Below are 26,164 nucleotides of genomic sequence, written 5' to 3' on the forward strand. Positions count from 1 at the left end.
CCCTCTCAGTTTTCTGATATCACAGAAAGTGGAACACTCTCCTTCCATGCCTTCATGAGGACAGGCTGAGGCAGCCACAAGAGATCCCTTTGCAGCTGTTATCAATCTATTACCGAATAATTTGGGACAATATCACTCACTAATTATGAATCCACCAGTTTGGATATCCAGCCCCTTACACTGTAGAGTACCCAGGACAATGCTCTTTTCCTTAAGCAAGTCATTTAACCTCTCTGTGCCTCAGTTTCTCCACCCATGAAACAGACATAATAACAGTACCTACCTTATGGTTGATGTAAAAAATCAATTAATAATGCATATAAAATGTGTAAAACAACACACTGTCCATGGCAAGGACCAATAATGTCAGCTATTACTGTTATTATGGTTAGTAAATACCTGAGAGTCGATAAGCTATTGTAATGGCTTCCTGGGCCCTTATTTCCCCTTACCTTCCCCCAAAAGCTGAGTTATTGAAGTCTTTATCTTTTTTTTCCTTTTCTTTGCTGAGGAAGATTAGTCCTGAGCTAACATCTGTGCCAATCTTCCTCCACTTTATACATGGTTTGCTGCCACAGCATGGCTGACGAGTGGTGTAGGTCCGTGCCCAGGATCTGAACCCATAAACCTGGGCCTCCGAAGCAGAGTACACCAGACTCAACCACTAAGCCATGGGGTCAGCCCATACCTTTTTCTTTAACTACAATTGAATTCATATAGCAACCCCTGGGGGAGTCTCAAAAATTAGGAAATAAAAGGAAATAGGTCTAAATTTCTGTATGATACCAAGCTGCATGTGCTAAAAACCTGTGAGGTGATGCAGCAGAGGGCAATGGAGGATAGGATCTGTCCAGTGTGGATGAGGAGCAGAAACCACCCAGGAGAGAGCCGAGTCAAGGGCTCCTGATGCTGTGGCGGCCAGGTCACAGTGATGAGCGTGGGCGCCTCTGGAGCTCACCTCAACAGTTGTTGATGGTCTGTTTCCAAAGAGGCGTGGTGGTGCCAGCTGGAGTCAGGACATGGGCGCTGTCACTTGGGTTCAGCCCTGACTTACTGTGCGACTTTGGGCAAACCACTTCCCCACTTAGGCCCTCATTTCCTCGTCTGTATGGCATCAGGCCATTTCTGAAGTCCCCTCCACCTTTAAAGTCTGTGGTTCTGTCACCCATGCCTCTTCTTAGCTCACATCAGCTAAGATTCTGCTCCCTCCGGCAGAAAGGCGGACCCCTCCCACAGAAGCCCGTAAACCTTTGGCCATCCTCTCCATTTGGCAAAATTAAATTTTTAAAAAGCATCTGTCCAAGATTCCCTATCATTTTACTTTTTTTTGTTGTTGTTTTTGCCTTCTTGCTATCTGATGCCATTTGTTGAAAAATTTTGCAAGTCAGTTCCACATTGATCACAGTAACTTCTCTTTGTATGCAGAATTTATCTAAGACACGCTACCTGAATAAAACGAACAGACCAACAAAACTCCCACAACCTGCTAGCACAAGGCCACAGTGCCAAGGCTCCAGCTCTGGGTGGGTTACCTTCCACTCACTGCCAGCCTGCCTTGCAGTCTTAGGGCCACTTTGGGACCCCTTCCTGTACCCTCTACAGCTGTGGGCTACCAGGCCAGCTGGGAACTTCTCACCCCTCAGGACAGAGCGAGCCCAGGTATTTCTCTCGACTCCCTTCCAAAGCCCCTTAAACTGACTGGAAGGAAGTAGAGAAGGTGTACATCCACCATGAAAGGGAGAATGGAAGGGGAGACAACGGCAGACAAGACAGCTCAAGACACTGCAGACGAAGAAGGTAACTTCAGATGGAGGGTGTAACTGACTTCACAGAATGGAGGAAGCTGTAGCCCAGTGCCAGCTCAGGGGACAGTGAAAAGGGAACCCACGTTTCCTGAAGGGCCCTGGAAAGCCTCAGGACTGAGAGGCACCAAGTGCCTTTGAAAGTGGGGTGAGGATAGGGCTGAAATCAGAGTGACTGGCTGAAAGCATATCTACGGGACAGTTAGATGCTCATACTCTCTCCAAAACACATAACCAAGCAACCTACCTCCTGCCATCCCAAAAGGAGCACTAGACATTTGTTCTCTGGAGAAACTGACCCAAGGAGGCCCTGGACCCAGGAAAAAGCAGCCCCACAGGAAGGTGGCAGTGAGGATAAGGATGAAACAAATGGTTTAAGTGAGATCTGTATACCAAATGATAGGGCCCCAAGCCTCCTTCCTCCATCCTGTTCCAGAAAGTCAACAGCCAGGCATATGCACTCCAAGGCAGGAGATTAGAAAAAAAGTCCAGAAATACTGATCTCTGGAGGATTACCAACGAAAAATCTTCTCTCATTCCTTAGATCAACATTTTACAAGAAAGCCCACCCATCAATGAGGCTTCTCCACGCACACAGAGTCTCACTTAGCGTCTTACTTTTCAATATGAACAGACAGCCAAAGATCACCAGATCTCTCGAGAGGAAAACCTGTGTAACAGTCAGGGTCTCAGCAGAAGACAGATGCACCTCAGAGCGAGCAGCAGGGAAGAGTTCAACAAAGGGACCATTCATAGAGGCATGGACAATGTTTAAGGAAACCAATAAGGGATAGTTTAGAACCCTAGGGCTACGAGGTAAACCTAGAGCTTCACCACCTCTAAGTGTGTAGAGGAAAGGGAAGGGAGCAGTTACCAGAAGCAGAGAGGGTGGAGTTATGGAAAGGGATGCCAGACTGGAGCTGTGGTAATAAATACTCTGACCTCACTCTTTTCCAGTCCTCAGATCTCCTGCTATGCCTCTCACTGGCTGAATCTAACTGGAAGCCAGAGGGCAAGGGAGCCTCCTGATGCAGGCCACAGAGGTCAGCCTCCTGGGGGCACACAACAGGGTAGAAAAGAGTGGAGACCACATCTGGAGGACAAACGAGAAACATCCGGCACAGTCTCCAACATGTGAGACAGAGCCCAAGCCAAGAATCAGAAAGGAAAAGTGGAATAGAGACAAGGCAGAGAGCAAAAGAAAACATGTTTAAAACTCTACAATAATATCCATTGAAAAATGATAAATGATAAGGCAATATGAACAATAGGAAATTATTTTTTTAAAAAGGATTAAGGAATAAGAAAGAACCCTTGGAAATTAAAAACAATAGCTTAAATAACAATTTCAGTAGAAAGGCCAGAAGATCAAGTCAAGGAAATTTCCCAAAAAGTAATCAAAAAGTAAAAACATGCCCAAGAGGAAAGAAAGCTAAGGGAATTAGAAGATCAGTTCAGGAGTTCAATATACATCTAATAGAAGCCCCAGAAAGTGAGACTAGAGAAAAGGAAAAAATTATCAAAGAAATATTTCAAGAAAAATTTCCCAGAACTGAAGGTCATAAATCCCAGATTGAGAGGGCTCACTAAGTATCAGGACAATGAACAAAAGAAGACCCACACCAAGGCACATCTTCATAAGATTTCAAAACACTGAAGACAAAGAGAAGCTCCTAAAAGTTTCAAAGAGGGAGGAAACCCTGGTCACATACAAAGGAACAGGAATTAGAAAAAACAGCAGACTTCTCAATAGTAACACTAGAACCTAGAGGACAGTGGAAAAATGCCTCCAAAAGTCAGAAGGAAAAGGATTTCCAACCTAGAATCCTACACACAGCTACACTAGCAATCAAGTGTGAAAAGAGTAAACATATTTTCAGAAATTCAAGGAATCAAAAAATTTATCTTCAGGGCCAGCCCCATGGCCAAGTGGTTAAGCTCGCACATTCCGCCTTCGGCGGCCCAGGGTTTCACTGGTTTGGATCCTGGGTGCGCACATGGCACTGCTCATCAGGCCACGTTGAGGCGGCATCCCACATGCCACAACTAGGAGGACCCACAACTAAAAATATACAACTATGTACTGGGGGAATTGGGGGAGAAAAAGCAGGGGGAAAAAAAAAGATTGGCAACAGTTGTTAGCTCAGGTGCCAATCCTTAAAAAAAAGAAAATTTATCTTCAATGACTCTTTCTTAGGAAGTTACTGAAACATGTTCTCCACCAAAATGAGAGACTAATGTAAAGGAGAAGAAAGACAGGGGGCAGGTGAAGCAGGTATTTGACACAGAAGAATGTAAGAACTCACTGGGTAACACTATGCAGGCCTAGGACAACCATTTCAGACGGGAAGAGCAGGGCGGGGCTCCAGAGGGAGTGGGTTTTCGCTAACAGAGTTGATGTATTTGACCATGTCCAAAAGAGTATTGAGAGATGTTTTATAGATGTTTTGGGGCCTTTCGGATGAATTAGTGACTAGAATATAGAAAATCAATCAAAGGGGAAAACGTCAGGCAATTTTAACTCCAGGAAAAGAAAAAGGTACAGCCCAAGAGCCATAGCATGACACCTTACTTGGCTCAGCAGTGAGAACAGCATCTACACTGGTCATAATGATAGACTAGTGATTTAACCATAGTTGGGGGGATGGAGGGAGAAGACATGGAGGTGGTGGCAGAAGATAATTAAATTTTTATGTACATTAAGAAATCAACAGATAAAATTTATTTCATTTAAAATTGATATTTTAAATAAGCATTTGATTTAGAAATATAGAGGTAAACATCTGAAAACGGTTCAAAATGGCTGGTTCTGGGAATGCGACCAGGGGGTGGGAAAAGGTGAGGCAGAAGCTGCCATTATTAAGCCTTTTATTATTTTTTTACTCTTTAATTATATACATAAACTATTCTGTAATAAACAAAGAAACTGCATGCTCCAGAGTCAGATAATATAGTTCAAATAAACACTGTAAATATTTCCACCAAATATTAGTCGTAAGATCTTAAGACAAGATGTTCAACATTTCTCACCTCATTTTTCTCACCTGTAAAACAGGGTTCTGTGTCCTAGAGTATGCAAACATATGTGAAATACATATGCAGAGAATGCAAGAGTGTATATAAGGGCTGAGTGGGATAACAGAGGTAAGAGCTTAGCCTGGCACATGCCACACCGTAAGTTCCCCGAGGAGGAAGGAGAGGTCATTAGCACTCCACTTGATGGTCAGATCACCCCGGCTCTGTTTCAGGAGTGAAGACTAGACCCTCTCTGCTCCAACACACACACCAGCCAGGCAATAAGCAAGGTGAGTGCAAGGGCCATTTCCCACGTCCTCTCGCCCCATCCACAGGGCTAGCTTTGTACAGGATACACAGGAAGAGTACTTTCATTAATGTACGTCTGCGGCACTGACTTAATAGAGGAGCGAGAGAGACGACAAAGAGGACCACATGGGAAGCAAACTAAAACACCAGAAAGAGCACCCGAGTCAGAAACAGACATGCTGAGCACCTACTGTGTGCCAAGAGCTTTCCATAAACCACCTAATTCACTCCAACAACAAGCATTTACAGAAGCTATTATCTCAATCTTCAGAGATAAAAAACCCACAGTTAGAGAGGGTAGCAGCTTGCCCACGGTCACACAGATATTAAGCAGCAGAGCTGGAATTCGAACTCATAGCTTCCTAACTCCAAGGCCTCAGGCCCCTTACACTATATTATGCTGCTTGGTGCAAAGCAAGGAAGCTTTTTAAGATTCCGCTTCCTCATTTGTACAACAGGGATTGAACTGTCCCTGAGAACTTCAGAGGTACTTTGAGAGTGAGAGGAGATGGATGAGCTGAAGAGCCTTGTGCACTCTGAAGCCATGAGCACACACAAGAGGCTCCTGACATATGCACACATGCCACGCGAGGGCTGCACCAGGGAGCTTCCTGACCAAGTCAGCCTCTTGGCTGCCACAGGAAGAGGGAGGGACTGGCCTTGGGCTGGGCCTGGAATTACAACTAGGATGGGGTCGAGTCCAGACCAAGGAGTCTGATGGGCATTCTGGAGCCACAATGCCTAGTCAGAACGATCAGACTTTAGATCATGACATCCAGCATGACCAAAAGGTCAGTGGCATCGTCCTTGTCTCAAGTCGAAAAGCAGGAACATACTGAATTAATATCCTACAAAGCTACAAGATCCACCGCCATTCCTCCCAGATTCCTATGTTGAACGGCTGTCAGCTTCTGAAAACAGAGCAGATCAAGTCATTCCTCTGCTTTAAAACCTTTCCTGCTCCTTCTTACCCCACAGGATGAAATCCCAGGCCTCAGCCTGCCGCTCGAGGCCTTCCTCACCTGGCCGCACATATCCCTGCAGCCTTGTTTCCCACGGCTCTGTTTCTTTCCCAATCCTCTCTTTCCCCCCAATTTCCTAGGCCTTCTCCACGCTTTTGTTCATGTTGACCCCATTCCCTGGAATGTTTTTCTCTTCCTTCTCCTCATCCTTTAAGACCTACTTCAAAGATCACCTCTTCTGAGAAGGATTCCCTAATCCCACATTACAGTGAAGGGGTGAACTTACAGATGAACAAAATAGTCTCAGAAAGTGTTGAAGCTGGAAGAAACCTTGACATTATCTTTTACAATTCTCTGATTTTATCCATAAATAAAAGGAGGTTTAGAGAAGGAAAGTGGCCTGCCCAAGGTGACAGCAGCCAGTCTTGTACTTGGGTCCCTTGGCCCAGAGCTCTTTCTACTACACAATGCAGCCTCTTAACGAATGAATAAGCCCATGGACGGCCAATTGGGCAAACAGAACTTGCTGAAGCCCTGCCCAGTGAGAGCACTTTGGAATAAGCAGTCATAGCTATTCTGTATTTAAGGGCTTTAGGTGTCCCCAGCAGGAATAAGGGACTCCACCGAGGTAAGAGGCAGCAAGGGACAGCAGCCACTGGGTAGATGGTATTGAAGGCCACCAGCGCAAGCCAAGGCCTGTGGATGCTAAGGAGCAACACTGTGAGTCTAGGTTTCCCAGGGAGCTATCAGGGTGCTGCTCAGGCTCAGGAAGCTTGCTCCTGTCTAAGGAGGACAGAGCAGGCTCACGGGCATGACTGCTTGGCTACTGTTAAGGCTGCCTCAGTGTCACACGTGGTCCCCCAAGTGCTATGCTGAGGATAGACAATAAGATAGGGGCTGCCATGGCCCCTCCAGACAAGTACTATCAGTACTAACTCTGCTGTTGTCTGCCCTCCAATGCCCCCAAAGCCATGGGCATGCTATTAGCTTAGTTGATGCTGCTTGGTATGCTAATTACCCCGAAGTCTGACCTCTGCAGGGAGGGAGCATGATGAGGGGGACGACCTCAGAGTCAGCAGATGTTAGTCTGAATCCCAGGCTCCCCCTCTCTGAGTCTCCATTTTCCCATGTGGGGAACAGGGAGAGTTCTTATCTTTCTGCTTTCTGCCCTGCATGGTGATGACTAAATGAAATGATACGTGTAAAATACTCAGAGTGGTGCCAGGACTGAGTAGATACCCAACTCCTGTCAGTTCTCTTTTATTCTGTAAAAAGGCATTACCTTTTTTTTTGTTGTTGTTAAGGCTTTTATCTTCTTTTGTAATTGTCAACTTCTGAAGTATCTTCCAAAATAACCCATAATGGCTCTCCACTGTCTATACAATGAAGTCAAACCCCCTCAGCCTGCCGCTGGAGACTTGGCCCAGCTGACCCTTACCGTCCTGCTGGTTGACCACTTGTCTGTCAACCACAATTCACACTTTGAAGGCCTCATTTCCTTCGCTCACGTTGATCTCTCAGCACACCATCCTCGTTACCCTTCCTCCACTCAGGAGCCACCTCTTTCAAGAGGATTTCCAAAGTTAGTTATTCCTTCCTCTTCACTCTTTCTTCTATTCCTATCACTCTCTGCTTTGTATTTATTCATTCGTTCATTCACTATTTATGAAGCACATATTATGTGCCAGGCTTAATTCATAGCCCTCTTTCCCATTGAATGTGAGCCCAAAGAAGTAACAACCATTTGCCGTATTCCTCCACAGCATTCAGAATGCTACATGTCAGCCTCCAGCAGATGAAGGGAGGGCATGAGGAAAATACTGTATGTAACATTCATTTAGTATTTAACAAACATGTGAAGCGCCTACTGCATGCAAGGCAAAGGCAGACGGTTTGGGTCTATTAAGATGTACACCGTCATCTGTGGACATGAGGACAGACCTGAGCGGTGCAGCAGACTTGAGAAACATTTCTCAGATGGGGGATGGGGATCCTAAGGCCCAGAGAGGGAGACTGACTGCTCAGGATCACAGGGAGAGTTAGGGGCAGACAGAGCTGGCAGTAGAGCTCAGCCCTTCCACTGTGGAAGGCTGCCTCTAGCTTACTCTCACTCTATATTTTTCACCTTAGTTCACCTTAGTTAAATTTACCTTTCCAAATGCCCCGAGCCTCCCGAGTATTTGTAAACAAGTGTAGTGGGTCACAACTGCAGTTTTTGCCACTGTAAGCAACCCTAAAAGGACCAGAGCATTGTGCTAGAACATGGTGGTCAATCTTGTGCCCAAAAGAGCTGGCATGAGAGAGACTAATTTAGAAAGTACGTGAGCCTCCTTGACACCCTGGCACCCTTACCCGTGGTCTCATATAGGATGATTCCTGTGGAGTGATATAAACATTCCTTCTTTAGGGATCACAGTGAAAAAATGCACCTTTATTGAAGGCTAAAAAGTGATGCGACATGAGGCTATGCCTTGAAAACAAATGACAGAAATGTGGTTTGAATGACAACTAACCATCTGTAGAAACATCTCTGTATTAACTGCGAAACATCTCTCCCAAATGCAAAAGGTCTTATCACATGTCTGATCTGGTAGAGAAGATATGGTGCCTTGAGTGGCCAGGGGTGATACTGGCAACGAATTTATCAGCTCTGGAGTTGAGCAAAGCAGGCCCTGCGACAGAGCACTGAGAACCAAGGGAGCTGAAAGAGGCTGCTCCACCTCAGCAGTCCTCCTCTGCTTGGGGAATTGCCCAAGAGACCACAATGACTTGGGAAGTCTCCTTGAGAACCAGCCACCAGCTCCTGTCTGAGCCGCACAAGCTGGACCCAAGTTCTAGCCCCTGCTCTGCCACTGATAAGCTGGGCAATCTTGAGTAAGTCACTGACTCTCTTGATGCCTTACAGCTGCCATGGTAGCAAGGGGACCGAGGATGCAGCCAAAGAAAGGGAATTCAATAAATAGTGTTGAGACAATTGGGTAGCCATCTGGAAAAATAATGAAGTTGAATTCCACCTGACATTGTACATCAGGATAAATTCCAAATGGATCAAAGATTTACATGTAAAAAATAAAGCCATAATAGTCCTAGAATAAAATATGAGGAAAGTCCTTTAGATCCTGGAGTGAGGAAGCCTTCTCTAACTCAAAATCCAGAAGCCATAAAGGAAAAGACTGATAAATTTCATCTACAGTGAAAGAAAAAGTTTCATGCAAAAACAGGACAAAATAAACAAAAACACCAAAACCAAAAAGAAAAGACAAAAAGGTGGGAAAATATATTTGCAATTCAAATCATAGACAAAGGTCTAATCTCCCTGATACGTAAAGAGCTCCTAGAAATTTATTAGAAAAGGCTCAACAATCTAATTGGAAAAAAGGGCAAAGGGTTTTGTGGTAGGCAGAATAATGGCATCCTTTATAAATGAGAATAAAGTCTTCATTCCTGGAGCCTGTGAACGTCATGTTACATGGCAAAGGAGAACTGAGGTAGCAGACGAAATTAAATTTGCTAATCGGCTGACCTTAAAATTTACCCAAGCGGGCTGAATGTAATCACAAGGATTCTTAAATGTGGAAGAGGGGGGCAGAAGATTCAGTGTCAGAGTGATATGATGTGAGAAAGTCTTGACCAGGCATCGCTGGTTTTGAAGACAGAAGGGGGCCGCAAATCAAGGAATGCAGGCAGCCTCTAGAAGCTTTCTGGAAAAGGCAAGAAAACAGACTTTCCCTATGGCCTCCAGAAAGGAATGCAGACTGCTCACACCCTGATTTTAGCTCAGTGAGACCTTCAAACTCTAAAATAATATCTTTGTGTTGTTTTAAGTCACTAATTTTGTGGTAATTCGTTACAACAGCAACGAAAAACTAATACCAGTATGGAAAAATGCTTCATAAAGAAGAAAATACTCTTGAACTGATGAAAAGATGCTCAACTTTCATTCATAATAACTAAAACTAGACGGAGATTAGAAAGGCCACAATAATCTTAAGGAAGAACAAAGCTGGAGGGCTTACAAAACCAGATTTGGGATTTATTATAAAGCTACAGTAATGAAGATGGTGTGGTTCTAGCAAGCAAATAAAAAAATAAACTAATGAAAGAGAAGAGAGCCCAAAAAAAGACTCACACACATATACAATCTCTTAATTTACAGAAACAAGCCTCTAAAATTCAATGGGGAAAGGAGGAACTTTTCAATAAACAGTTGTGGAGCAATGTTTGTTTGTTTTAACTAATTTGAGATGGATTTTAGGTCTAAATGTAAAAGGCAAAATAATAAAGTTTCAAGAACATACAGGAGAATATTTTCATGATCTTGGAGTAGGCAAAAATGTTTTAAATAGGGCACAAATACCTCAAACCATTAAAGAAAAGACTGAGAAGCTGGATTTCATTAAAATTAAGAATATGTATTCATCAAAAGATACCATTAAGAGAGGAAAAGAGCAAGCCACTGACTGGGAGAAGACGTTTGCAATACATACATCCAACAAAGGACCTGAATCCATAAGATAAAGGATGTCTACAAATCATTAGGAAAAACATAGATAAAACCCACTTTAAAACAATGGGCAAAGACAAAGTTTTTTGCATTTATGATTTTGCACTTGACAAACAAAGCTACCCACATGGCCTGTAAGCATATGAAAAGGTGACTGAAGTCACTGGTTATGAGGGAAATGCAAATTAAAATTACAGTGAGATTCCACACCATGCAGTCAGCAGAAAGGCCTAAATCAATAAGGCTGAAAATACCTGGCAAGGATGTGGCACAACTGGAACTCTTGTATATTGCTGATGGGATTAGTATAAATTAGTACAACTACTTTGGAAAACTGTTGAGCAGTATTTACTAATACTATACATAGGACCTAGAAATCCTACTCTTAGTTACACATCCAAGAAAAATAAATGTATATGTTCACCAAAAGGCATGTACAAGAATGTTCATAGCAGCTTTGTTCACAATCCTCAAACCAGAAACAACCCAAATGTTCAACAGTTAAATGGATAAGTTGTAGTATATTCATACAGTGGAATATTACTGATAATAAAAAAGAACCACTGCTACACACAAAATGGATGACTCTTACAGACACAAGGTATTGGACAAAAAAAAGCCAAACACAAAAGAGTACAACTGTATGATATTTACATGAAGTTCAAGCATAGGCAAAACTCATCTCTGGAGAGAGAAGTCAGAACCTCTGCAGGGGACGCTGGGGGCTGGGGGTACTGACTGAGAAGGGGTTTGACGTAGGCTCTGGGGTGCCGAAAATGTTCTCTAGCTTTTGCTGGGTGTGGTTTCCTAGGTATACATACGGAAAAACTCATCAAATTGAACCCTTATGTTTGTGCACCTTCCTATATGTAGAGTAGTCCCCCTTATCCGTGCAGGATACGTTCCAAGCCCCCCAGTGGATGCCTGAAACCTTAGAGAGTACTGAACCCTACATGTACTATGTTTTTTTCCAAAAATACATACCTAGGATCAAGTTTAATTTATAAATTAGGCACAGTAAGAGATTAATAACTAAAAATAAAATAAAACAATTATAACAATACACTATAATAAAAGTTACTGTGGATCTTAGCAATCTCAGCATAAGATTTTTTTTCTTTCTTTATTAAGTTGAGAACTTTCACCTTTTCACTTAACAGAAGCATTTTATGGCTTCTCTTTGGGATATCCAAATTGCCAGCATCAATACTCTCGTGCTTTGGGACCATTATTAAGTAAAATAAGGGTGACCTGAACACAAGCACTGCGATACCATGACAGTTGATCTGATAACTGAGACACCTACTAAGTGACTGACAGGCGGGTGGCATATATAGCGTGGATATACTGTACAAAGGGATGATTCACATCCCAGGCAGGACAGAGAGCATGGCACAAGATTTCATCCTGTTACTCAGAATGGCAAGCAATTTAAAACTTACAAATTGTCTATTTCTGGAATTTTCCATTCAATATTTTTGGAGCATGGTTTACTGTAGGTAACTGAAGCTGTGGAAAGCAAATCCACGGATAAGGAGAGACTAATATATATTGTACTTCAAATTTAAAAGTAAAACAAACAAAAACCACCCTGAGTAGTTTTTCACCTATCAGATTAGCAAAAATCCAAAAGTTGCTAACAGACTATATTAGGGAGGCTGTAGAAACAGGCACTCATATGTTGCTGATGGGAGTGAAAAATGGTATAATTCCTATGGAGGTCAATTTTGCAGTATATTGCAAAATAACAAACATACTCTTTGATACAATAATTTCACTTCTAGAAATTTATCCTACAACTACACCCTCCCACACATGAAATGACATATATACAAAGTTATTCACTACATCATTACTTGCAACAGTAAAAGACTGGAAATGACCTAAATGTCCATCAATAGGGTATGGTTAAATAAATCACGGTCCACAGGTATACTGGAATATTATGTAGCTGTAATAACTAACTAGGAAGGCTTTTATATTGATCTGGAAAGATCTCCCAGATAAATCGTTGAAAGAAAAAACACTAAAAAACGTGTACAGTATACTACCATTTATGTAAAAGGAGAGGATAAAAATATATCTTTGTATTCACTTAATATATGCAAAAAGAAACTAGAAGAATACAGAAGAAGCTAATAACAGGCATTAGCCGCACATGTGGTGGAAAGGTTTTTGGGCAGTGGACAGATGGGGGACAGGGTAGGAGGGAGGTTTTTCATTTTAAATCTTTTTATGCTTTTTAAAGTTTTGAATCATGTACATATATTAGTTATTCAAAAATTAAATAAGTAAATTAATTTTTTTAAAGAGGAAAGGGACAATGGAAATGGGAAGAAGAATCCTAAAAGGGGTGGTTTTCTAAAATGATGTCACCAATTTCACGATTTTATCTGGTTATTATGTAGAGAACTGCTTAATCTGAAGCAGAAGAGATTTAGCCTAGATTTACAGAAGAAGTTGCCAATATGAAGGGGTACTAAATATTGGAATGAAGAGATGAAATAATCTTATCCGGTAGTCTTTAAAACAGGCCAGGGGCTGGCCCGGTGGTGTAGTGGTTAAGTTCGGGCGTTCTACTTTGGTGGCCCGGGGTTTGTGGGTTTGGATCCCCATACTGAGCATGGACCTACACACTGCTCATCAGCCATGCTGTGGCAGTGTCCCACATACAAAATAGAGGAAGACTGGCACAGATGTTTGCTCAGGGACAATTTCTCTCACCAATAAAAAAAACAGGCCAGACTGTGACCAGTGTGCAATAAGGCAGCATCAGGTCGTAGACCACAGGCTCTAATGATAGAGGCCTGGGTTAAAGATCTGACACACAGATTCCTCCTGACTCTGACCAGAGTGGGGCAAACTGCTCAGCCTAAGCCTTGGCTTCCCTCATCTAGAAAATGGGGTTAACAACAGTGCCAACTCATCGCTTGCTGCTTTGCCTTTCACACTGCGCAGAGGACCACACGAGCTTGTACTTGCCTCTAAGCTCTCCACGAGGCCCTGGGGTGTGGAGATATTGCCTCTCAGAGGAAGAGCCAGTGTCAAAAAAGAGTTATTCTCTCTATTACATTCTTACATGACCCTGTTTGATGGGTTTCAGGCCAAAGTCAGATGATCTGCCACACACATTACAAAGGTACGAAGGTTCAACAATTGGAAATCATCAGTGAAATGAAAAAAAACTCTTACATAGATTATAGTTCCAATTTGGTAAAAGAGCTGGCTGTGCTTGGAGGAGGAAGAGGAGGCACCACGGTTTCCTGCCAAACATCTAACCCTTTCACAATGCCTGTCTGGTGAGCCTGAGGGCTCCAGGAAAAGACCACCAATAAAATCTTTTCCAAGGGTCTGTGTGGAGCGGGGAGAGAGGAAATGCAGTCAGCTCTTTTTCCTCAGCAGGAAGGGAAGGCTAACAACTGCACATCAGGAGAGAAGGCAAACAAATTACCCATTCAAGCCAAAATAAGCTGCTCCTGGGGGAAGCAAAACAGCTGGAGCCAATTCAGCCAGACATGGAGGTGAGGGCCCCAAAGACAGAGCCGGGCCGGGGGAGCCTGCCTCTGGCAGGCAGGGACCTTCTGAGCAAGCGATGGCCACATGCTCTCATCTCACCTCTACTGACCTCACTCTACACTCACAAATGGGAGGGAGCCAGCCAGCCGGCCAGCCAGCCAGCTTTGTCAGATGAGGAGGGAAATCCTGAGTGGAAAGGAAGAAAGAAACAAAGGATGAGAACTAGAGAAGCTGCCAAGTGAGCAAGCACCTGCTGAGCACCTATTACGTGGCAGGCAGCCAACACACCTATGCCATTAGGAAGAACAACTTTAGGAGTGGGTTGGCTTTACAGATGAAGAATCAAGCTCAGTGAGGCAGGGTGACTGTACAAGGCTCACAGCTAGGGAGTAGCCAGGCCATCCATGGCCAATGGCCTCAGCTCTCTCCTTCCTGATTGTCACTTGAATTTCTCTATGCCCAGCTCCAGCAGTTCTTTCTTTGTCTAGAGCAGGACATCGCAGCACCTCACCATCATGTCTAGCCATGGCGATGCCTGGCAGCAGACAAAGAACATGTCAAGAGAAACATCACTGGAAAACTAAGAACCAAACCAAACTGCAAAAGAAGGGGGGAAAAAGAAACCTGGAAGCAAATGAAGTAGCAGAGTAGAATTATGTTGATCCCCTAAGAAACCTAAAATGTGGCTGCCGTGGAGCTGGCCTCAGGCTGGAACACCAGGTCCTGAGTCCCTGTCTGGGACAGTGGATAGCAGAATCCTGATCTGGAACAAATCCTGGGCTAGCACATCCCCCAGAGTGGGGTCCCCAGGCATCAGTTTACAAGTCCATTCTGCAGCTATGCTGACATCCTGCCCTGGACCCTGACATCTTGGGTGGGGAAGACTTCCTTCTCAGCTTCTGAGATTCTCACTCTGAGCCTCAGGACTTCTTACAGTTATCTAACAATTCCTTCCTTCCTTGAATCTTTTTATACATAATAATAATACCAGCTAACACTTATTGAACCTTTTCTTCTGTGCCAGGCACTGTTAGGACTTTATATAACAACCCTATGAAGTCAATAATATGACATTCCGGATGAGGCGATCAAGATACAGAAAGGTTTGCCACTTACAGAAGGTTATACAGCTCCTACATGGAGAAGCCAGGACTTGAATCTGGGCCATCTGACCCCAGGGCCTGTGCTCTTGTTAACCACTACCCATCCTGCCTTGGGCCCCTAGGATATGAGAGGGTCGAAGGAGCAGTCTTGGATGTCAGGCAGACAGCTCTACCATTTACTGCTACGTATCCCTGAGCAACCTGTTTAACCTCGGAGTCTCAGTCGTCTTCTCTATAAAGTGGGTACAAATATACTTTGTGGAGCTGTGTCCATCCTAAGACAGAGTAGGTCCTGAATTATGTCCTTCCACCCATCTCTTTTCCACCTCCCCTTCCAGTATGATTTGTCTGTTGCACATTCATTACACATTAAGGCTGCTTCTACCCTTGAGCAAAGTTTGGCTTCTTTATATTCTATTCTAGTGTATTTTATAACTATTTCATGCCTATCATGTGTGGGACCCAGCACCAGGCACTGAGGGGCTGGTTCTTGGGCAAGGAGAGTGAAGGCAGGGAACTCCACTGAAAGTGGGCATTGGGGAAGGGTTGCGGGAGGAACTGGCTGTGGGAAGCAGGCTTTAAGCTGGTAGGAACTCTCCTCCTCCCGCTTGTCTCCCTCCTGCTGGCCTCCTGCCAGAGCAAACAGGAAGCTTCTTGTTGCTTCCTGTTGCACAGCTTGCACCCTGCAGGGCACCCACTGAGGGCCCCCTTCTCCAGGAGTGGGAGCCTCTGCTCCCAGCTCACACGCAGGCAGGCAGACATGTCCAGAGCCCTGTGACGGGGCCCACCACTCCTGACTCTGGAACCATTCATTCAGCAGACTGTGAGCCAGGGCCCAGGCACTACGGACAAAATGGGAAATGACAGGCCTGCCCTCAAGGAGTTGACCAGCATGCCCTGCTCTCCCACTGCTTCTGATGTTCTCCTCACTGGGTGACACTGGACACACCTTTCCAGAACATTATCATTTCCTCTCCCAACTAATAATTACTTTGCTAGAACAGTTACCCTGACAAGTGATTCTCTCCCTCCCCACCCTGACCAAGAGAAATGAGAAACAAACAGAATTATAAATATACATATATATATATATATATATTTTTTTTTCCCACACACTCCTGTATCCCACGTATTTCACATACATTATCTCACAATCTCATAATCCTCACAATAACAATCCTGCAAGGTGGAATTATCCCCACTACAAAGACAAGGGCAAGAATGGAAGCTCACACAGAGATGGAGCCAGTTTGAACCAAGGCCATCTGCCTGCAGTCTCTCTTTCTACAGCCCTAGGCTGCCTCTGTTAGCTCAGCCTGCCAGCCTGCTAGCTCTGGCCCCCTCCTTCATCTGGATTTTGTTCTTTCACGTATTTAGATTCCTGCAATCTTTTGGTTTGTGCTGATCTCAGAGGGAGCCAAGCTCTCTCCCAGCCCAGTGACAGCAACAGCAGCAACATCCTAGGCACCGCCTCTGATTCTTTGATTAGCTTGTCTTAATTACACCCAGGCTTGAGCAGTTCCAGTATAAAGTATCTAGCACTGTTGCAAAGCATGCAGGTTTGCTGTTAGATTTTCTCCCTCCTTCTCTGACTCCGGCCCCTTTTCCTCCCCACCCCCTCTGCTGGCTGGCAGCCTACCTCCTCTGCTGTCCTTGGTTCTGCCTCCTTGCATATCACGTTCGGGCTTGCAAAGCGGTGCTTCAAACTGCTGCCACCCCAGGCAGGACAGCCAGTCTAGCTCAATTCAGAAAACCATGCTTGAGTCTCTACTGAGTGCCAGGCAGCTCTGGGTGCTGCAAACAGGCAGGAAACAAAAGGAACACATAGAGCCCTTGCCCTTCAGAAACTGAGAGTGAGAGGCTGGGAGAGAAGCAGCAGGAAGAGAAATCACCGACACCTGACAGGTAGAAATGGGCTCGTAACAGAGTCCTAACATATCAGAGTGGGAGGGAACCCCAGTTTTCTGTTTTAACACCAGAGGAGGGCAATTATTTGAACTAATGATATCAGATAATAAAAACTAACACCTCTAAACCTCTTACTAGGAGCTAAGTACTGTTCTCGGTGCTCCACGTGCACTAACGCCTCTAAGCCTCACACCAAGCCTGGGAGGTGGGCACTACTGCCCTCCCCATTTTACAGATGAGGAAACGAGGCACCAAGGGGCTAAGCACCGTGTCCAAGTGCACACAGCTAGGAAGTGGAAGCCTGTACTAAACTCAGGTTGTCAGGTCCTACTTGTTGTCTCTTCAATGGACTGTGAGATGGAGATGAGTCTACCTGTGGAAGTAATGAGAAGGTTTCTCGAAGCAAGTACTCATAGGCCTGATTATAAAGACAGTGAACCTTGGTTATCCAGAGTCAGCTAACAGGTAACCTCAATTAATCAAAGGCTTGGCTTCAACTGGGAGTTCCTGAGTACCATGAAATACAAGGCAGTGAGCAGAGCCCCATATTTCCAAAGAAAGAGCCAACCAAGAGCAAAGAACTTGGCATAAGGGATTTATTCAAAGGACTAGGAGCAGACCCACCCTCTTCCCCTTTTATGTCTGGCTTCCTACACATGATGCTCCCAGCCTGTAAGATCTTTAATATCCTCAAATGCCACTTCTTGAGGCAGGAAGGCCAGTTCAGGCACCTTACAAAGATGCTCCATGATGTGGACTGGCATTTTTGGAAAGGGGACTTCTAGTAAAGCCTTGGCCAGCCAAGAACTTCCATTTCCCAGAATCTCCCCCAACACACACACACGCACCCTGGCCTTTGGTTAACCAAGAGTCTTCTCCAATTCTGCCACATGAGTTTCCGAACAAACAAGGTTATCAGGACACTAATTACTTACCAATCACTGCCAGATTATGCTCTGAGCCACAAGAGACCTGCAAAAAGAAAAAAAAAGTTATATTTGAGAAGGAAAATGTATAGATATTTAAGCCAGTATATTTTATGATCATAGTTGTTTTTTAATGACACTAAAATCCATTTTTAGCAAATTTGAGGAAGAAGAAGAGGGCACCATATACAAAAGTTAAGACTACAATTACATTACACTCACAACTACATAAAGAGTGAAGAAAACACTCAGTAGAAACACATCAAGATGTTAAAGTATCTGTCTTTAGGAAGTGAGACCATCAGTGATTTTTAAAAATCTTTGCTTCCTTCTTCTTTTTTCTATTTTTCAAACTTTCTATAATGAGCATGTGCTACCATAAAAAAATATAATGGAAATCTATGGAAATATAATGCAACACAAAAGATAGTTTTTCAAAACTGAACTAAGAAGACCATCACTCTCATCCGGACTGATAAACTGAACAAATAATTCAATGGAAACAGACTTGTCTGAGGAGAAATGCTTGACTTTTCCGCATCTGCTCACTCTCCCTTTCACCTTCCAGCCACACAAACTATCTGCAGTTCTCTGAACACGACACATTCTCTCACACCTCTGGGCGTTTGCACAGGCTGTTCCTCTGCTAGAATGCCCTCTCTTTGACTGCCTACCTAGAAAACTTGTACTCATCCTTAAAATCTCAAAGTGTCCCCTGATATTGCTTTGCTCTTGCTTCTAGGCAGACTCAAGCACTCCTTTCCCTACACAATTTACACACACCCCCAATATAGCAACTATCATGTTGCCTTTTACATTTTTCTGTCTTCCCACTAGACTGCACGTGTCTTGAGAACAGGGCTGAGTCTTATTCATCTCTGGATTGCACAGATGGATTGTACAAGGCCTAGGACTCAGTTAACATCTGCTAAATGAAAGAGAGAATGAAAGAACAAAGTACATAGAAGAATGAAGACCTAATACATAGAAGACAACCATTTGGGGCTCTGAACCCAGTGTTTCCACCCAGTCAGAGACACTTCTTGCCTTTCAGTCTCGGCACGTCCCAGCTGCTACCAAGAGGAAGTGACTGGGAACATGAAAGTGTAAACGGTTCCCCAGGCACTAATTAAAAGGGCCTCTAGACTGAGGAGAAGCATCCTGTGACCCTTATCAGGATGCTCACTTCAGCTCCTGGAAGAGGAAGACTTCAGGTACTCCTGGAATGTCAGTGCTGAGAGGCCCTGAAGATCACCTGGTCCAATCTTTGCACATCACGAGGAGAAAAACTGAGGCTTGGGAAGAGGAAGTAATTTGCCTTGGTGTGTCAAAACTAAGATTAGAGGCACTCTCATTCTCACACAACTCCTTCCTTGATGCTACAGCGCCTCACTCTTTCCCAGAAGTGATATTCAAAGGTGATCAGCACAGGCCCCTGACAGTCAAGGTAACAGGCTCAGAAGGCATTTGAGCACTGGAGGCCAGTTTAACACACATGCAGGTGAGAAGGGGCAGCAAGGCTTCCAAGGGTTTTTCCTTTGTAAAAGTGGTGTTTCCCGGGTCCCAGATTCCACAGGGAAGACCACCTACACTTCGGTAGACCCCCTGACAGTGTCTGGCAAAGAAGCACCTGCATATTCTAACCCAGTAAGTATTTCTAGGTTGTCTAGTCTCTGAGCTCCTTTGAGGCAGGCTCTGTATCTGACTTATCTGAGTCCCACCATGCCTCACCCAGGGCCATACACACAGCATAAGATATTTTTTCTTCTATTCTCTATTTTTCAAATATTCTTTAACTATGGTGGCAGCAGTAGTGGTGGTCGTGGCATTAATAGGAACAGGAATTAAAGCCACCATGCACTGAGGACTCATAGGTGCCAGGCGCCATGCCAAGCCACTTTAGACATTCTCACATTCTAGTCATCACAATAATTTTTTCAGGTAGGTTTGCCTTTGCTGATTGTAGAGATAAGGAAACCGAGGCTCATACAAGTTGAATAACTTTCACAGATAGCTACGTGGCAGCAGCACAATGAAAACCCAGGTCTGCCTGATCACCAAACTCATGTTCTGTTCTGCTAGATCATGCTACCTTTGTTTTTCAGAAATAAAGTTCTTTCATTTTACAAAATGCAGACAGAAAAAGGGCCTGCCTCTGACTGCCAGGGCTCACCCTGGGGCTGTGGCCTGCAGAGCTGACCAACCTTGAGGACCAGGAGCTTACAGCAACAAGCCACTGACAAATGCCAGTACCAGGCAGCAGATGCTGCTCTGAATTAATGAGGAAGACAGTGATGGATGGATTTTGTCAAGGCATTGCAGAGCTTGAAGCTCAAAGCTCCCCACTGCTTCTTGCTGTCTGTGCATTGGCATAGCGCTCAAGAGACCGAACACCACAGGCCACAAAATCCCAATTCTAGTCTTTCAACAAGATTCTATCAATGACCATTTCCTTCATATTGCTCCTGTCAGCATCAACCCACTACCCAGCTTCAGACAGCTTTCTAGAAGACTCTGTAAACAATGGCAGTGTGCCTGGGAGAAAGAGATTCAGAGCCAAGAAGCCAGGTGAGTCGCAGGTCCTCTGCTTTCTGGCTCTGAGACCTTTGGCAAGGTATTTAACCTCTTGGGCATCAGTGTTCTCAGGTCTAAAAAGTAGGTAACAGTATCCATCCCATCTGCCTTACAGATTTGCTAGAGGACAAATGAGACAGCCCATCTCCTCACAGCCACGCATCTCCCCTTTCTTAAACACAATCTGACCACGTCACGCCCCCATATAAAACCCTTCTCAGGCTGCCAGCGTTGGGAGGGCAAAGTCTAAATTACATTGTATGGCTCACAAGGCCCTTATGAGTAGGCCCCTGGTTACCTCTCTGGCTTCATTTCCTCCCTAGCTACTCATGGACCCTCAACCCCAAATAATATAGTCCCCTTGTTCCTTCCATTCACAGCACATTACATTCTCTCTAAGAACATCATGTGATTTCAGGCCTTTATGCATGCTATTCTCTTTGACTGGAATTCCCTTTCTCCCACTGTCTACCTAGCTAAATCCTTCAAGATTACTCAGATAGCACCTTCTGGTAAAGCCAGCCCTGACTTCTCAAGGCAGAGGCAGTTGCTACTCCCTGGCTACTCCTACAGCATTATGCATCATGGCCTTGATCACATATGAGATGTCTATTCATGAACTGTCCATGTGTTAGGCACCTCTGGCCCTCAGACATCTAGCAGAGTACCTGCCCAGTAAGGTCTGTGCCACACAGCTCAGGTGCAGGGCATGAAGTGGGGGTGGGGGGAGGGGAGAGTACAAAGATAAGGGGTCCAGAGAAGTTGGATGATCCCAAAACAAATGTGAGTAATGGGGTGGCCACTCCAGCCCCACTGGAGACAGGCACTGAGATGCACAATGAGGGCAGGAAGGGAACAGCACTACAGGAATGGAGAGCAGAGATTATGGGGGTATCAAAAGCACAGTAGGATTGTTCCAGAAACTCTAGTCCAGAAAGCACAGTGGACCAGCTACAGAGGCCAGTGCTAGACAACAGAGTCCAACTACAGAGAAAGCAGGTTCCAGCTTGTTGGCGGGAGCCTTCAAGAGAAGAGGGGTATATCTCCCCAAGGGTGAGGGGTGGGGAACAGAGGTGGCCGTGGAAAGCTGTCCTGACTCAGTGCTGCTCGAACACCAGAAGGGTCTGCTCTGTTCGGGCATCTTAGCCTGAGGAGGCCAAGCTGCAGAAAACAATTTCCAAACCCCCAGCTGCCACAGGGACAAGATCTCCCAGCAACCATCCTGACAGCCTCGACTCCATCAGTTCTTATGAAGGGAGGTGCACAGGGATTCTCTGGGAGCTGGACCCCACGAAATACAGCTGGATGAGCATGAGCTACGGCAAGAAGTGATTGGTAGTAGATGCCCAGTGAATATATGCTGAATGTATTAATGGGTTAAATGAAGGAATAACTGAGTAAGCAAAATTAGATTAACATGAAAATATTGCCAAATGTTGACTGTGAACCCTATAGTTCTCAGCAGTACCCTGTACCATTTCTAAAAACAGCTGACTGGCCCCAGTGAGCACTTACCACCTGACACCTGGCTAAACGCTTTGCCTGTATTATTTCATTTATAAAACCTAAGAGATAGATCTTTTTTGTTATAACAGTCTTACAAATGAGGCAACTGGGGTTCAGAGAGGGAAGGTAACTTGCCCAGTGTCTTGGAGCTGGTGGAGGTGCAGGATTCTTTGAACATTAGAGTCAACCTTTATGTCCTCCCAACTGGTTTAATCCTTTCTTTTATATATAGGATGGAAACAAACTGCCCATCCATTTCCTTACATCTGGCAACCCTGTGTCAATTATCAAGGGATTTCATACGCCGGAAGGGCCCTGTACTTAAACACAGCTCAAACGACATCTTCCTGGGCCTAGGAGCCACCACTTCTGGACAGATCAAGAAGCTGCTCCAGGGCTTTTTCTTGGGGGAAACGGCTGTAAAATGGCAACAAAGCTTTGTCCTCTGCCCTCCCCATGGAAGCTATCACTTCACAGGGAAGTCCACCAGTCTGTTCAACTCTGAATCGGGGGAAATTAGGGCGAGAAAACAGAGTGGGGCAGGGTGCGAGCAGGACTCAGGGGAAGAAGCCCTGAGATGCCATGGAGAGGAAGCCGACTGAGGCCAGTCCCACCACAGGCCAGGGACCGCCCTCATCTTCCCCAGAGCGGCTGGCAGCCCTGGGACCATCCTGCCACAGCACGGAGTCTGCAGGGCTGCTGATTGGTTCCTGCCCAAGCCAATGGGCCTGGGCACCGGCAGATACTATGGCAACGAGGCACACGCTCCCTCAGAGACACCTGATGGCCAGGGGCTGGGTGGTCGTCCCTGTGAAGGAGGAGGGATTTGAAGCCTGGGCTCCAGGCCTCACAGAGTCCTTGGTGGGCATGGCCACCCCAGGAGGAGAAGCTGTTGGGCGCAGCTCCAGAATGGCGCGCTCCTACCAGCCCAGGGTAAACATGGAAGGGAATGGGTGCCTCAGGGCAGCCTTTGCTAGAACTCTGCCCAAACCCAGTTGCCACGTGTGTAGAACTCTGGGGAGACAACCAGAAGTCCAAACCTCTTAGACAAGCAGGGCAGGGAGGCTGGCACGTTTTACAGGCAAACTGCAGTCAGCCAACAGAGTTTTACCCCTAGCTTCCGAAATAGTCCCAAATGGAGCCCATGGTGAGTGCAGAGAGGCAGCAGTTGCTTGCTTCTGGAAGCAGCTAGCCTTAGAAGGATACCTTTAACTCCCTGTGTGAGGGCTTGAATTTTTGACTGAAGCCTAGGTGTCAAAGGAGATCAAAAGTGAGACCTCCAGGCCCAGAGGCTCCATTTGTCCTCCACGTCAAAGTCCAGGGTGGAAGAACCCATTCTCCATTGTAAAGCCAATACCTTTTTGTCAAAGAACATTATATACCTCAGAAAATGAGCCTTAAACTAGGTTCAACTATCTCCTCAAATGGAGAGGCTGGGGTGCGGAGGAAGAGAGCTAAAATTTGGTAAGTGCCTGCATGCCAGCCATGTGACATTATGGAATTTCACTTTACCTGCAAAGCCTCGCATGCTCACAGCTACTCTGAGAAGTGGGAATCTGTCACCCAACTCAACAGGTCAGCAAACACATTAGAGGCATTAAATCACTAGTCCCAGGTCAGACTGGGCTATACACCCAGGCAGGCCTTGATGGAAAGCCTGTAAGCTTAACCACTGCATATACTGCCCCTCCTCTTCCAACACTGGGACCAGACTGCCTCAGTCACTAAGGCTCAAACTCTCAAGTGACAGACAGATCTCTACTGACTCTTTATCTCCCTCCTACTGTCTCCATCCTGTTAATTCTGCCTTCTCAAAGACTCTCATATCTATGTCTTGATTTCCAGCTGCTACCATCTTAGGTTCAGTCCTTTTCACTCCAGCCTGGACTCTTATAAGGGACACCTAAATGACTTCAAGCTTTCTTCTCTCCATCATGTCATGATCTGCTTTTTTAAAAAAAGAATTAAGTTGTCATAGTCTCAAAGCCTCCTAACCTCCTACCACACTTGATCTCTCACTCTTTTCCTACCTAAACCCACAAAGCCAGCAACACGAGTCCCTTCTCTGTCCCTGGAAAATCTGTTTCCCCATTTTTGTACCTTTATTGGCACAATTTTCCTTTCTCCATACCATTCTAAAATCTACCAACCCTACAAGGCCCAGTTCAAAACCCACTGCCTTGAGGAACCTCCCAGATCATCTTAACCCCAAGGAGATCTGCTGTCTCTCCAATCCTACCACTTGTTTCGGCTACAGTTTGCTTTTACCGAGTCTTCTTTGTACTGTTAATAATTTGGGCATGGGTGTAGGGTACGTCACCCCAGTCAATGTGATGTAGTCGAAAGAGCTCTGGTTATGGAACCAGAGGACCTAGGTTTGAGTCCTGCCCGTGCCACTTCCTGGTCATGTGACTTTGGGCCTCTCTGACCTTCAGCTCCCTCATCTTTAAAATGGGCTAATAACAACAGGCATATCTCATACGTCCCAAACTCTTTTGTCAGCCCCCCCCACACCAACATCTATAGAATAAAATTCTCTTTGAGCTTGACCCTGTTCTGCAGATACATTTCCAAAACATATAAAACATATAATTTGGGAACATATAAAAGGAAACTATAAGCATCAGGACTGGCATAGGTTCATTATGTTCATTTCCTTTTTCAACACAGTTATTCTATTGGCACATAAGGAGAGGGCTTGAGAAATGTCTACTGAATTAGAATATAGTATATACAACAATTAGGATATAACCTACAATGAAACTAGTCAGGCACTTAATATGCGTGCTTTTCCCATAGTGCCCTTCTAAGAGAATTCCTTTCTCTTAAACTGCCATGTTGATACTATGTGCTCCTGCTTCCTGTGGCCACTCCTAATTGGACTATGGATGGACACTTGTCCCATAGTGGTCTACTGCACAGACTGGCCACAGCCTATGAGGTGGCTTAATGTGAAAATTCTGCCTGAAAAGGGTTGTAGGGAGTGAGTCCTCTGGTATAGTCCGTAGCTGGAGCAGTAGCTGGAAGACAGAGACACAAGAAAGGTTAATATAAGGAGGAGCTACAGGCAGAAGAGTCAGAAGCAACAGGAACAGTCACAAGAGAGAAGAGCAGCTAAGTCACTAGGATGTGAGAGTTCTAGACTTACTGCTGAGGGCTCAAGAAGGTCTTGGTGTTTGAGTGCCTTGTGTTCTAAATGACCTTCCAGTTGTTCTTTTATGAGGCATTTGCTTCACCCGTTTCCCTTACTCATGCCCTTCTTTCAATAGGAAAGTAACTTGAGAGTCTCTCTGATGCTTGCAGACTAAAGGCGCCTACCACAGCAATGCGTCTGGATTTCAGTACAGGCACACCATTAAGTTACTTATACCCCTGAGAACAGGTGGAACCAGGTGAGCTGCACATCCAGACTCAAAGACAGGCAATTAGTAGATTCAGGCCAGCCAAACATCCTACCGCATGCTTCTCAAAAAAATTTAACCCTTGCCCTAATAGCCAAGAAAGGCTGCAAAGAAAAAAGACGGCCAATACGAAGTGCTGGTGAGGATGTGGAATAACTGGGACTCTCTTAAATTGCTGGCAGGAAAGAAAATTCAATAACTCCCTTGAAAAACTGTTTGGCAGTATCTAGTAAAGCTAAACATACATACACACACACACACGTACACATATACATATATACACATATATGCCGTGAGACCCAAGTCCCCAAAATAAATGATACCTTACTTCCATCAAAACATGTGTTCAAAATGTTCATAGCAGCTTTAGTCATAATAAATAAAAATATAAAATTACCCAAATATTCATCATTATTAGAGTGGATTAAGTGTGGTATACTCAGAATACTTTATAACAATGGGGAAAGAAAAACCCTATGTTATTCACAACATGGATAAATCTTCAAGAATAAAGCTGAACAGAAGAAATCAGACACAGAAGAGCAAATATTGCATGACTCTATTTACATAAAGCTCAAAAACAGGCAAAACTTATTTCAAATAAATAACATAACTGCTCTAAAGGGGGAAAAAAAGAA

General features: G+C 44.8%; 1 protein-coding gene across 39 annotated transcripts in view; it reads right to left on the reverse strand.

The window, feature by feature from the left end:
* The window catches only part of SERGEF (secretion regulating guanine nucleotide exchange factor), a 232,699-nt gene that overhangs the window by 87,618 nt on the left and 118,917 nt on the right, over positions 1-26,164 (reverse strand). For 21 of the 39 annotated variants that reach the window (XM_044753447.2, XM_070491316.1, XM_070491308.1 and 18 more), the window contains one exon: positions 18,055-18,091. In XM_044753447.2, the coding sequence (XP_044609382.1) occupies positions 18,055-18,091 (37 nt within the window). Of the gene's footprint in view, positions 1-14,217; positions 14,295-18,054; positions 18,092-26,164 lie in introns of those variants that run through there. The other 18 variants (XM_070491314.1, XM_070491309.1, XM_070491303.1 and 15 more) reach the window with 3 other exon arrangements.

The sequence above is a fragment of the Equus asinus genome, chromosome 20 (genome assembly GCF_041296235.1).
Source record: "Equus asinus isolate D_3611 breed Donkey chromosome 20, EquAss-T2T_v2, whole genome shotgun sequence".
NCBI classification, from domain to species: domain Eukaryota; kingdom Metazoa; phylum Chordata; class Mammalia; order Perissodactyla; family Equidae; genus Equus; species Equus asinus.